The following is a 14,383-nucleotide window of genomic DNA, read 5'->3' as shown; positions in this document are numbered from 1 at the left end:
TATTACCTCTGTATATTCTAAAATGTCACGTCTAATTGCATAGGACATTTTTATCTTTTAAAATATAAATGATGATGGATACAGTGCTTTCATTTGATATAAAAGATTAAAGGAGAATATCCTCTCATTTTGTATCCCCATTCGCTTTCCCAATTCTAAGCTTATTATACATATACAGTTTTATCTCTAAACTTAAACCACATTTTTAAATAATGTTAAGAGATGCAATTGGTTTTAAGAACTTGTTGACTGTAATTTATAAATCTTTAATGTTTAGATGGAAAGAACCTATTAGAATCTAATTGTCTTAATCTGTCCTCTACTAGGGAAGGTTCACAGCTCTCAAGGGTTTATCTTATGTTAATGCACTAAATACTTTAGTAAGATTGCATATTTTTTTCTTGATTTACTGTAAATGTCTAAATTCTCCATTGCTCACATGAGGCTTCATTGCTTTCCTTAATTGATAAACAAGTATGACAATAAACACTAATTTAGCAATACTTTGCAGTAGTGGGGGTAATTTGAATCTTTTTTTAAAGAAAATCAAGTGCATGTATGAGCACACTGTAACACTCTGCTCTTCTTCAGATTTGTCTAAACATTTAGTGCAAAATTATGCTGATGTAGAGGAACTTATGGATGCAGGAAATATAAATAGAACAACGGCTGCAACTGGAATGAATGATGTCAGTAGTAGGTCGCACGCCATTTTCACTATCAACTTCACTCAGGTAACAAAGCACCCCCCCCCCACCCCCCATCTTAATATGTGTTTATATGTGAATATAAGTAGTTCATACGATAATTAAAAAAATAAGGTTGTCAGATAAACAGGTATGAGTAGGTAATGACTGTGGTGTTGTCCTGTGATAGGGGAATTTAGAAGTGTAAAAATACTATTCTGAGTATTATAAATATATTTATCAGTGATAATAATCTTTAAAATTTACAGTGTAATGTGATTAATTAAAATGCTATTTAATAGATTTTGAGGAAATAATTATTGGAAGTTCAGGGTGATTAACAGTGACCAGTGGTGGTGTGTTCTATGATGCTGCTGGGATAGAAGTGGGTGAGGAGCATGTTGTGTCAGACCTCAGCCGGAGCTGAACGTGGGCTACCTTTTATGCTCTAGTGTTATCCAAGGTTAGCGAAAAAAAAATGTCTCCATGGCTGAAATCTTAGAGTGTGGAAATGTTTTCTGAGTGTTTTCTTGCTGACTCTTCGTCAGTTACTGTTGGAAACCTATTTATGTTCCTGGATTTACTCATAGAATAATGGAGAGATTTAACATGTTTTCTCAGAGCATGGTGATCTTTTTGTTTATATGTAGTAAGCTCCTTTTCTAATGACTTTTACTCTTCACTGTTTTTGGGAGGCTTTTTAGACAGTCCACGGGTAACCTGCTAGATGAAGAAAAGACAGCAGAGTGGTGGTTCACTCTCCCGACAGAACTTTTTGCATCTCTCTTCCCAAAAACACACAAACACACACAAAATCCCACGCACCAGCTGTTCACTAATGATGAATTGCTCATTGCAAAGCTTTCAGAAGAGGATGAGAGGCAGGCAGCAAAAAGTTTTGTTCTACTGTTGTACTGCAAAAGTAGAAGGAAGTTTGAAACAGGGCACTCTGAGTTGATTTATATGAATTAAGATAAAAACTGGGAGGAAGCCTCAGTTAAAAATTACAGAATAAAAGTGCAGTTGCTACTTACCTGAACTCAAAGACAGGTAGAGAAATTGAGTGTAAATGTGTCTGTGTATGCTGTAATTTCTTGTTGAAAGCTAATGTAGAATCGTAGAATCATTTAGGTAGGAAAAGACCTTTAAGATCACAAAGTCCAACGGTTAACCCAGCACAGCCAAGCCCATCACTAAACCATGTCCCTAACTGCCCCATCTACACATCTTTTACATACCTCCAGGGGTGGTGACTCAACCACTTTCCTGGGTAGCCTTTTCCAATGCTTTGACAACCTTTTCAGTGAATACATTTTTCCTAATATCCAATCTAAACCTGCCCTGGTGCAACTTGAGGCTGTTTCCTTGTCCTGTCACTTTTCACTGGGGAAAAGAGACCGCTGTTGAAAGCTTAGTAAAACAAATGCAGCAAAAATTCACTGTGCATCATGTAAATACCAATTCACAGTTGTCAGCGCGTGTCTGCAAGTGTCTAGGAAGCTGCAAATATTACAATTTAAAGTAGTAACTACTCGTGTGGGAGTTATGCAGCAATTCATGATCAAATGCCTTTCTGTGACATCTCTAATATACCTGTCTTCTGAAACTCTGCTTTTGTAAACAAGTTAAGGTAAACATGGAAAGGGCCACTGAGTTGGACTCAGTAAAATTTCAGAATTTCATAGCTTAACATACTTCTCTTTATTTTTTATTTTTATGTAGGCTAAATTTGATTCTGAAATGCCTTGTGAAACTGTTAGCAAGATTCATTTGGTAGATCTTGCTGGAAGTGAGAGAGCAGATGCCACTGGTGCCACCGGGGTTAGATTAAAGGAAGGAGGGAATATTAACAAATCTCTAGTTACTCTGGGAAATGTAATTTCTGCCTTAGGTAAGTCTGGGTTTTGTGCTTGTCTGTTTTGGTTTTTTTAGTCATTAAATACCTTTCTACTTATTTACTTACACAAATAGTGGCCTAACACATACTATTTTATAAAATGAATGAAAATACATAATTGCATTTTTTTTTTTTTTTTTACCTTCACATCACAGCTGATTTATCTCAGGATGCAACAAATCCTCTTTCAAAGAAGAAACAAGTATTTGTGCCTTACAGGGACTCTGTGTTGACTTGGCTGTTAAAAGATAGCCTGGGAGGAAACTCTAAAACTATAATGATTGCCAGTAAGTGTTTTTAAATTACTTCTTTGCATTTTGAACAGTTCATGCTTAATAGAAGTGACTGGCTGTAAATATTTAGATTGCTGATGCTTTGTTAAGGCAGAATGTTGTTTACACATATTAATGATTTCTTTCTTTCAGAGTTTTCTAGTAATACTCTGCCTTTACCTACACTCTGCAGAACATCTCTTCCAACAGTAGAACCATGTAGGTTCTCATTGTGTATATGGGGGCAGCCTAGTGGTCTAGAAATGTCATGAACAACAGCAGGTTTGCCTCCTGAATTTGAGAGCTTCATTTTCATCTGCTGTTTATCTCTTTGAGTGCTTATATCACTTGCTGAGTATTTGGTCACAAGCATAACAAGGCATCCAGATTGTGCATGTACAGTCCTTAGATGCTTGTTTGTGTAAGGATCATCCAAATGTATAGCCCAATTGCTTACATTTGCCCTGACATATACCTTGCGGCTGTTTCTTTGACATATGCACAGTGTAATGAGAGCAGTTAAACTTCAAGTAATAGTTCCTGTTTGTTCTTGAGGTCTGTTTGCATTCCAGAGAGCTCCATTACTCATGGTAAATGCTCGAACATGGACCTAGATGTAGTCTTGTACTTTTCTTCCCTTACACCTCTTCTCCTTAGGTTGCAGACTTGCATCCCCAGTAAAAAAAACAAACCCAAAACAAACCCACCAGCTTTGTGCGTCTAGTCAATACTGATATATGAATCAGTTTGCTTTTCCAAAACTGTGGTGGTGTGTGTTGTATTAGCAGCAGAAACAACCTGGTCTCTTTTGACATTAAGTGATTAAGACTGTCATCTTTATTTAACCTACTTTTTGAATGCACACAGTTTTTTAACTTTTTGTCTAAATTTATTTATGATGTAATTCTGCAAACTTTTCTTACAGTTTCATTTTTACCTGTAGGAAGCTCTGTAATGATAATTTGGTTTAAAAACCTACCTACAACATATGTATTGCAGTTTTTTCAATGAATTGTAATGGGAATTCCATTCCTCAAAAATCCACAAGTGAAGCTGGGGAGATGATTAAGGGGAGGGGAGGATTTTGGATCTCGGAGACACAAGGTGTGAAGAAAAGAGCAGCTTTGAAATTTCTGTCACTTTCCTGCTCAAATGAAATGCAGTCTAACTGATGCAGTCCTCTCGTGGGAATGGTGGAAGAGCAGAATCAAGGGAATAAAATGCATTGGATCATATTCTGGTTCTTCAGTTGCTGTGTAATAGTCAAATTCTTTGCATAGCAGTTCTTTTGATGCATGATTTTGGGGATGATTGTGGAATCCATGCTACTTTTCCTTATGCATAGTAGTACCAAAAGAGGATCTTGGACCAGACTGCTTTGTTTTTCTGGCAGTTTAAGTAACACTGTACTGGCATCTTTCTTCTTGATGTTTTCTTTCAGTTACATGGTTAAGTCATTTGTTTAGTGTTTTTAGGGTTTGGGTTTTTTTTGTTTGTTTGTTTGTTTTTGGTTTTTTTTTGACAGAAAGATTGGGAAGAGAAGTTTTAGACACACTGAACTTTCAGTGCCTACACTAATAATTACAGTGCTCAGCTCTTTTTCAACTACTTCCTCATCTATTAATGATGCTTCTGCTAGGTAGAGCCCTGATGGTTGATCTTTTCTGCAATAGTAGCTCCACTAGTAATGTGGCCGAATTGCCTAACAGAGCCTGACAAGCTGTCTGGATATGTTTGGCCTGCCTTTTCTGTAACTAAACACCAAAAAAGCAGGAAGATCATCTCAAACTGTAGGAAAGGTTCTTAAAAATACCTCCAATTCTGATTTGTCATATTTCTATAACATATTGTAACAGCCCTCCAGAAAGAGAATAATTGAGTAGTGTAGAAGAGGCAGTAGATAAAGTAGGGAAGTGGTAGTGTGAGCTAGGGGAAGTATAGTCTGTTGCCAAGTGCATCTCCCCTAATTCAGGGAGTCTCTACCACAAAAAGAATGTTTATTACTGTTGAGAGAATGAGGAAGACCAGAATATTTTGGTTGCTTGATTATTTTTTCGTGTATTTTCATTGTCTGGTTCTCTGGGTCTCTTGTTTGATTTGATTATTAACATTTCTGGTCCCTCATCATTTCTACATGGTGTTTTCATCTGTGTTTTTATCATCTGTTTAGATGCAGTAATTATCTTTTTAATTGGGAACATCTTGTATAGTATTAGGAAAATTTAGTGAAGAATAGCATTAGCACTTTTATTTAAATTCTGTTGGTTTTCCTGGTTAAGTTGCCCATAAAAATAATGCTGGTTTCTCTTGATGTATCAGACAGTTAACAGTTCTGTAGGCTGCCAGATACCTGCAGCTCAGCAGAACAGCTAGGTTTGTAAATTACAGAAGCTCTTCTCATTTTTGTTTTCATGTCTGCTTTTTGTTTGAATGCTGTTTAATTTCCCTTCAGAACGTGGACTGAACCTACTGTGTTTCTACCTGAAATTATTTTTCTATTCAGTGATTACATTGACACTTACAAAATGCTCACTGTTTTTCTTACTGTTGTAAAAAAATTGCAAGAAAACCTATGAAGTATTCATATAGGATGTTTACGCTTACCAGAGAAATGTAAGTGGATTGACAGCAATATCTTTTTACAGTGCTTGATTGTTAGACCTGATTATTCTAATTCACTCTTCTAATACTGTGTTTACTAAGCAAAATTACAGTGACATGAAAGCAGTGGAGCTAGGTGAAGAATTGGAACAAACTGTAGCCATACTGGTTAATCATGTATTTCTGTCTCTTCATCCACATTGAGTTTATCTGACTTCAAAAATACAAACTAACTTTATTAAATGAAACATGTGGTGCTGGATAAACTGTTTCTGATTTCATCTCCTTAGCTATTTCACCTGCTGATGTCAATTATGGAGAAACTTTAAGTACACTTCGCTATGCAAATAGAGCCAAAAACATCATCAACAAGCCTACCATTAATGAAGATCCTAACGTCAAACTGATCCGTGAGCTGAGAGCTGAAATAGCCCGATTAAAAGCCCTGCTTGCTCAAGGGAATCAGGTTAGCTTTACTTGAAATTTATGTGTAATTTTCCTTGAGTTGTAACATCTATTTCTAGAATGTAATGAGATAATTATCTTTCATTATATTGATTTGAGTAAACAAGCTCTATGAGGCTATGAATGAATATTATTTTCCTGATTGAATCAGTTTCCATATGGCCAGTAGATTACCTCTTAACATAAGGGCAGAAAAATTGTCATCCCAAAGCTTTTAGTTTTCTCTTAATATAATCAGAGCCTGATTGCAGTGTGCTATGGAATAGGTTGTCACCACAGCATAAGGAGACTGAGCAGTAACATTTCCTGCATCTAGCCTGATGGACTTAAGAGCTACTTTTCTCTAGTATCTTAAAAGAAGTAGAAGGTATGAAGTATTGATGTGTAAATAAATGTGTAAATAAAAAGATGTAGGAGTATGGATTAGTTTGAACAATATATTTTACTTGTGTTTGACTGCACAGTACATTAGAAAGCATGTAACGTGCTAAATATGTAGAAGTATTTTCAGTGGTGGCATAAGAAAATGCATCATGCTATACTTCCCTTTCGCATGATCCTCTTTGTTCTTTTTCCTTCTGTCAGTATTAGCCACTATAAACTGCACAGCTCAGTTAGCCTTAATTTCTCATCTGTTTCCAGGATGGTGAAAACAAGCTAACAATAAGGAATATGCAATTGGTTCAGGCCAGTCGTCTCTTCTAAATAATGTCGCTCGGGACTGCTAGATGTCATACTTGAACAATTACCATTTGAAAGTATTTGAAATGATACTTCAGATTTATTTCTAGAACTCTCTAATTTTATTTTAGATGGGCTGTGCAATGTCAAATGTCAGTTCAGCATAGACTTTGTTTTAATAGAAGGCTAGCACTTCAGCTAGATTTTGTGCTGTAAAACATTTGCTGGAAAAGGTAATGGGACCACAGCTGGAAGCAGTAATAAGTATTGTAGATGACTGAAGCGGAGAGCTCTGCTTTGTCACAAACAATTAGAAACTCTTTGTGGGGTTGCATTACTCTATTATACTTGTGTTTCTCCTGTGTTCTTTGGAAGGGAGAAATTTAATTTATTTTCAAATATGTTTTGATTTAAAGTTAGCAAAGTAGGTGAAACTTGGACCCCTTTGAAGATCTAATGCTTTAACCTAGTTCCAAGCTGTAAAACAGGGGTTATCACAAAATAAATCTGCTTCAGCCGTAGGGTGTGATAGATGGCTGTGTGGGAGACAATAGAGGGCTTACTTAACTTAATGGAATTTGTGATGGTTGGTAAAACAGCAGGTGGTGTTATGTATGCACAGTAGAATATAAATCTCTGTATAATTTCTTTTGTGGTTTTCCTTTATATTCCTAGAATACTGTATTGCAAATGTTTCTGTAGATCACTGAAGATACTGGTTATCAAAATATAGTGCTGGATTCAGTGTAGAAGGTCACATAACAATGAGTATTGCTTGTGTGTGTGTTGTGGTTTTTTTTTCCTTTTCTAAGTTTTCCTTTTCTAAGGCCGGTTACCTTAATACGTATTTATTAAAGTTAAACAATATACATACGTGTAATAGTGAAATGGTTAAGTATTGATGCATAATAAATTTGCATGTTTCATGGAAATAAGATAGATGTATCAGGAATTACACATTGTAAACATGTCTCAAGTTTCAGTGTCTGAATGTGTGTGACCATGTATATACATAGTGAATGAAGATAGTACTGAAACCAATGATTTGTGTTTGAAATAGCTCCTTTTGACAAGATTTTGATTAGTCTGTTTACAGTATTTCAAGGTAAAATTGTGTATATTGGAGTTTAAAACACTTCATCCTAAATAATGAAAAAAGTTGAACTGCATTTCTTTCATTTGGTTCCACCAGAAATTTTAACTTTTTTCTTCCTTTTTTTTTTAACTTGATGATCCTTACATTTTACAATTTTAGATTGCCCTCTTGGATTCTCCAACAGCTTTAAGTATGGAAGAAAAGCTTCAGCAGAATGAAGCAAGGGTGAGTTATAATTTCATAAAACATTTTTTAAAGAGCAACAACAAAAAAAAAAAAACCCAAAGAAAAGGGGGAGGGCGTCTGGATGCAAGAGTGTTGATAATTTTCAGGATTTTTTTTTGATACACAACTAGATTTTCTCCCACCAAACAGCATTGTCTCTTAGTGCTTTTTTTAAAAAAAACCAATGTGTGAACTTGTAGTTTTGTTATCCTACTAATGTAAGGTAACATTATAACTAAGAACAAAGTGTATCTGATATTTATATAACAGTTCTATTTAATGAAAATATTTGTTCTCCGGCCAGCTTGCTTCAGTAAAAATGTATATTTGTAAATGGAATGGAGAGGGAAAAGTCACTAAATCAGAGTAATCAGTAACCAGTAATCACAGTAGCAAAGCATTCTACAGTAAAAGATTTATGGGGAAAATGGTCAACTCTTTTCAAGTAATTAATAACTTGTGTTGTGGGATAGGCTTTCAGAAAACTTCAGTCTTTAAATCTGATATGTACAAATATGTTCAGTACCTAATTAGCTGTCTTTTTGGGGGAGGGTCTCAATACTTTGTAGTGTGCCTCACAACAAGCTGTTTTAATAATCCAGCCCAGCGTAGAGGCTGGGAAAAATTCCCAAACAGTTATAAGATATACTCACAGATTCCAAAAGCATATAGATACAATGGTACTCTCTCTAATTTGCAATCTTTCATTCTTTATTCTATCATTCTGTTTTAGTTCTTTTCTATAGCCTGTTTGTAAAACTACTGCAAACTGTTTTTAAAAAAATGCTATTACTCAGACTTTGGAAGAGGAGAGAGAAAAGTATTTGGAATCATTCCACTACGTGGCAGCAAATATTTAGTGCTGAATATTGTCAATAAGATGCCAATCAAATGTAGATATGATGCCTTGAAAAAATAAGGGCTTCTTACCTGTTTTAAATAATAAGGTTTATACTGGTACTGCTTAGATCTTTACAGAAAGTGAAAGAATGAACATTGCTTTGAGAATCCTGTTTTGGCCTAAGTAGTTGGTACAGCATGTGCTTCTCAGGATTCCTGTTGGTAATACCAAATTTTAAAACATGTTGAAATACTTTTCAATGAAATGATACCTTAACAATAAACTTCTTGACAAAAATGAAAGTAATATGTGTATTAGTATGAACTAGAGCTGCAAAGTAGACTCCAGGCTTCTCCATCAGCCAGCTTTCTGCTAGGAATGCATTTTCCAACTCTGTAGTATATGGAGGAATCCTTACTGTGCTGTATTCTATAATTGTAGCAGGACCTACTTAACCATAGTATGAGCCTTCAGTTGCAAACTATTTTTTGTCATATTCATACTAGGTTTTAAAAAGTTTTTAGCTGAATCAGAGAGGAATTATAATATTGTTAGTTGTGTAGTGTGCTTTTATTTTTGTGCACAAATGAAAAGCTTTTATCTAAGAGTAGCTGAGTAAAATAAACTGCTGACTCTATGCTAATTAGAGTGTTATTCATGCTCTGACAGTAATCACTGCTTGTCCTGCTCAGAAGTGTTGGCCCCTCTGCGTGGGGAGTATATCGAGCATATTTTATTATCTTTTGTCAGCCTCATTAAAAGGTTATGTGATTACTATTCATGATAATTACAATAGACATAATTACTGAAGAATTGTAGTAGATGCTGCAGTGGTAATAGCTTTTTTTATAATTGAATGAGTGCAATAATTAATTTGTTTATACAGATCTAAAGACTTTATCACCATATTTAAATTATCTGACTAATATATGGTGGGTTTCTTTAATGAGTTGATTTGTCCTTATATAAGAACAATTTTTAAATTGTTTCTGAGGAATAAAAATTGTGCTGGTATGATGAACAGACTTACGATAGACCTTCATGTTTTTCTTTAATCTTTTCAATTTTTTTTCTTTTAACATTCCGACTAGCAGCAGCAGGAATGATAATGATGCATGGAAAAATGTGCTTGCTTTCTGTTATTGAAATCTTGAGATACAGGTGGAGATAGGAGAATTTTCTTTAGTTCGCATTGATTAATTTGCAGCTGATTTGCAAAGACAACTGGGAAGCTAGGCTGTACGTGGCAAATGTGGAGATGTTTGGAGGAACTGCATTGAAGACTTTCTTTTCTTTTTTTTTTTTACAGTGGTTTTATATCTAAAGTAATAAAAGCACATAGCTGGTTCGCCCCCCCCCTCCCCCCAGCTTTTCTGCAGATGAAGTGAATTTAAATAGTAAAATTTTGTGTGTAATGCCTTTGCAAGCAGCTTCTGACTTCTGTGCTTGTTTCTACCAAGTGTGTGATTTCTAAGTTGTAGCAAACATTGTTCTGGTTCTCTCCTGAAGGCTGCCTGTCTGCTGCTTTCTCTCCATACTGTCCTCTGGGAGGGTATTATAGCCTGAACATGCCTACCTGTGCCTTAGGAAAAGAGCTGTCGTCTTGTTACAGCTAAGGGATCAATGTGTGGCAGTAGACTTCATAGTACTGATGAAGCAGTTTATGGAATTATTCCATTTCCTTGAAAATGCCTGCCATTATTTGAAGTGGCTATCCCTGTCCTTCATTTGGTACTATAAATAAGAATTCTGTGATTTTCCTTTTTGGGAGAGAGATATTGTAGCTATGGCCACTTAATGTAGGAGCAATAGTCCTGTTCTAAATATTTAAGTATTAAACTTCACGAAGAATTGCACAGAGGTTTAGTACCTTTCTGAGAATGCATTATCAAGGACTTTAGAAGAGATGTGATTTTCCCCCCCACCACCCAATATTTGTTTTCTTTTATAGGTACAAGAGCTGACCAAGGAGTGGACAAACAAGTGGAATGAAACTCAAGATATTCTGAAAGTAAGGCAAATAAATAATTTTTCAGCTTGTCTTTTACACTAGCCTTAGCAATTTTCCTTCAAAAAAAAAAAAAAAGTTCCTCTTCTACATCACCTTCTTTGTCTTCTTTTAATAACACAAAACTTTCTCAGGCTTGTTCTAGCTTATACTGGAGAATTAGTTTTTGAGGGTTTTTTAAGAGTAAATATTCAGTCACAGTGGTATTCTTGAATAAGATTTTAAAATAATATAAACAAAAGTTAACACAACCCTTTCCTTCACCTTAGTGACCTCAGTGCAAAACAGCTGATCTCCAACAAGTCTTTAAATTACTGAATATATGTGGTGGATTTTCTTTTGAGTTGCAAATGAAAAGAAGACCTGAGGCAGGGACAAGTGGATCCCTCATCCCCTTGGTAGTTGTGTTGTATCAGCAAGACCTGTGAATAATCACCTTTTATGTTATACTGGGTGTCTTGGTGCATGCACATTTATGTTTCAGCCAGAAATGGCTTGTAAACTTGAAAAGCAACTTTCAACGGGTTTTCTGCAGTTGAACCTCCTCCAGTAGGTCTTCGTCAAACCAAACAGATGCATCTGATCTAAGCATGCTCTGGAATCCCAAGCACAGGGATTTTTGCAGCTGGTTCATATAAGCTGGCCTGTGTTGCACTCTGACTCCGGACTGCTGAAGCAGTTAAATCCTCACAGTCCTCTCTTGCATTTTGTAGATTTAGTACATATCTAAAAGGGCAACTTGACAATTTCCATACTCTCTGTTTTGCATGATGTAAAATTTTTACATTGCTGAGATTTTTGTGTTCTCTGCATGAATCTTTGCTTTCCTGCTGTCCAGTTGTACTGGTAAGATTTTATACTGGTATTTGGCTCACGATTAAGGTGATAGCCTGAGGTAATATTTTAATGGGACACTTCACAATTCCATACACGCATACAAGCACATGTGTGCATGTGCACAAACACACACACAAGAGTAATTCCCACAATTTTTTTCATGATGTAAACTAACATTTTTTTTCAAATATTTTAAGTATTCTAATTTAACTATTATTTTTTGTTAAATAAGAATTTTGAAAACAAAGGTTAAGCTTTCATGACTTGCTGTATATGCTGAGCATTAACTTGTTTGGAGTCAATCCAAGAAAGCATTTAGAAGTAATTTTTTAATTCTCCTTATCACTGAAACTTGATTTTTGTAGTTGATTTTTGCTGTATATCACTTTCCGATTCCTTCAGATTTTTTGTAAGTTCACCACTGTGTCTTTTGTCTGACTTGCAAATAAGTTGAATGACTCCATGCTTAAAAATAAAAATAAAGCACAGATAGCATAGACAACAGAGCAGGGTGGGTAACTGCTTAGCAGATGGCATGACAGAATGGACCGTTTAATGTCTGTCTTGATAGTGAACTGGGAATTACCATTTGCATATTCTTCAGAGATGTTTTGGTCCAGTTTTATGTTACTTCTGTGTTATTTTGAAGCATCTATATGTATATAGAACTCCATTAATTTCCTCTTTACTCACATCTGGGTTAGGGAGTTCGTTGTTACATGAAGAATTTGTGAATTTTGGTCAATTGTGAAAGTGAACATGATGTAGCATATGAGAAATTTATAAAGCTTTATGTTGGAAATGCACTGATTCTTGCACAGAAATTACAGAATTGTAGGAGGTGTTAACTGAACAAATTACATAAACAAGTGAAACCTGCATTTGTTAAATAGTTGAATATAGAGGATTTAAACTCAGACACTGTAATTCTGCTTTTCTGGTACTGAGCTTGTGTTAGTTTAATTCATACAGCTTCTGTATTTTGCACTTTTATATGCTGATATTTGAGTACATGAACATAGCTTATATTTCACTTTTGGGTTAAAGGCAGTTTATAAACCTTTCTTGGCCCCAAAAACCTGAGAATCTGCTAAAGATTTCTTGGTTGTTTTATTTTACACTATTTTACTGAAGCTATCCATATTTTTATTCACTCCCTGTTTAACGATTCCTGAAATAACTGCCAGCATATGAGTAGAAAAGGGCTTTTTTTGTTTTGTTTTTTTTTTTTTTTTTGGAAGTTTGCCAGCCTGAGTCACTGGAAAGCAGATTTTAAACTATAGAGCGCAGTGGAGTTTCTTGTAATGGACTTATACCTATAAGTTTGCTGGCTTTTTTGTTTTGTTACTGATGTACCTCCTTCTTGCACACAGAGACCGTACACATCTGTTTGTAAAACTACAGTGTCTCATCACCCCTTGAGAAATGAGACTGTCCTTGTATGTCTACCTCACTGCAGTCACAACTGCAGCTTCTTCCGTGCCATAATTCAGTAACTTTCAGGACATTGTTCATTAAGGTACTTAAACATAAGTGCAACGTGAAGTTCTAAAACCTACTTCCTCTTGCCTCCCCCTGGGCTTGCAGTCCTGAGATAGCTGCTGCCTTTTAGTTCCTGCTCTGCAGCAGGCTTGGAGAATTAAAAACCTCTTGGTTTTCAGTCCCTAACACCTTTTGTTCCAAATCTTTTAGGCACTTGATTTGAGAATTCGTGTAAACAGCTACCTATTACCTATTCATATACACCTGCCAGATGCAAGTGCACTTGCTAGCAGCAGAATGGTATCTCCTACTTTATTATATGTAGTTATGCCTTTTCATACTCTGCTCTAAATATCAGAGTTCACGTGGTTTTGAATTGTTCTCACAGGCTGGTGGGAAAATCTGTTACTGTTTAAATCCAAAATAATTGAAAGGATTTTGCATAAGCCTTGTAGTATACAGGAAGCCAGATTCATAGGGCATACTGGTGTCTTCTACTAGATCAACAGATACTGCTGGAAAAAGTTACCCAACTTTTACTGAATACAGTGCTTTCATCAGGCCTGACAAAGAAGTGATGCTTACTGTTTTGCAGGGAAGATGTTCCTCAGACTTGTTCACCCTTGCCAGTTATTTTGAACCTTGTTTTGAATTAGACCAGCAACATCTAAATGCTACCTTGAAAATAATCCATAGAGAATGGAAAATACTGTTCAGCTAGAAAATACTGAGGAAGAGAGAATACCGTGTGAAGGCAAGTTTTTGATAGAAAGTATTTGGCAGCTTAAAATTCAGTTATTTCAGTAGGCACAGTGCCATGTGTGCAGCTGACATGTACATCCCAGTGTACTTCCTTATTTCTGCTTGTAGCTTTTATCCTCTTTGACACTTGTCTCTATGTAGTTCACCCAAAGTTACTGTTTTCCATCCGTCTGCATCGTTAGACTATGTTGAACTATTCTATCTATAAATGTTATCAGTTCTGGATTTGGTGCAGAGTCTGTATGGCTGAATTCCATGATCAGCTGTGAACATCTTGTATAATCCTTCATATGTGCCATTGTCAGATTGGGCATCCTGGACTGGTGATGCTAGTACTGATAGCGTGCTGTCTGTCGTGCATTTGGAAGGAGCCCTTTTGCAGAGTGACTGTCTGGGTTCCTCCGGAGTTGGAATTACTGTCAGCTCACACCAACATAAAGCTCAAATCCTCCTGTTTTCCTTATGCAAGGATTAGGACACTGCCTTACATCGGGGTTTTAAATTGGTGCTGACTCTATATGAAGTGTTGT

General features: G+C 35.8%; 1 protein-coding gene across 6 annotated transcripts in view; it reads left to right on the top strand.

Annotated features, from left to right (window-relative positions):
* The window catches only part of KIF16B (kinesin family member 16B), a 141,643-nt gene that overhangs the window by 27,708 nt on the left and 99,552 nt on the right, over window positions 1-14,383 (top strand). For all 6 annotated transcript variants that reach the window (XM_040612062.1, XM_040612061.1, XM_040612063.1 and 3 more), the window contains exons 7-12: window positions 592-734; window positions 2,409-2,577; window positions 2,739-2,870; window positions 5,747-5,922; window positions 7,858-7,923; window positions 10,716-10,775. In XM_040612062.1, the coding sequence (XP_040467996.1) occupies window positions 592-734; window positions 2,409-2,577; window positions 2,739-2,870; window positions 5,747-5,922; window positions 7,858-7,923; window positions 10,716-10,775 (746 nt within the window). The remainder of the gene's footprint in view (window positions 1-591; window positions 735-2,408; window positions 2,578-2,738; window positions 2,871-5,746; window positions 5,923-7,857; window positions 7,924-10,715; window positions 10,776-14,383) is intronic.

The sequence above is a fragment of the Falco naumanni genome, chromosome 12 (assembly GCF_017639655.2).
Source record: "Falco naumanni isolate bFalNau1 chromosome 12, bFalNau1.pat, whole genome shotgun sequence".
In the NCBI taxonomy this organism is placed as follows: Eukaryota; Metazoa; Chordata; class Aves; order Falconiformes; family Falconidae; genus Falco; species Falco naumanni.
The sequence above is the reverse complement of the archived record's forward strand: the minus strand, read 5'-3'. Positions and strand labels throughout refer to the sequence as shown.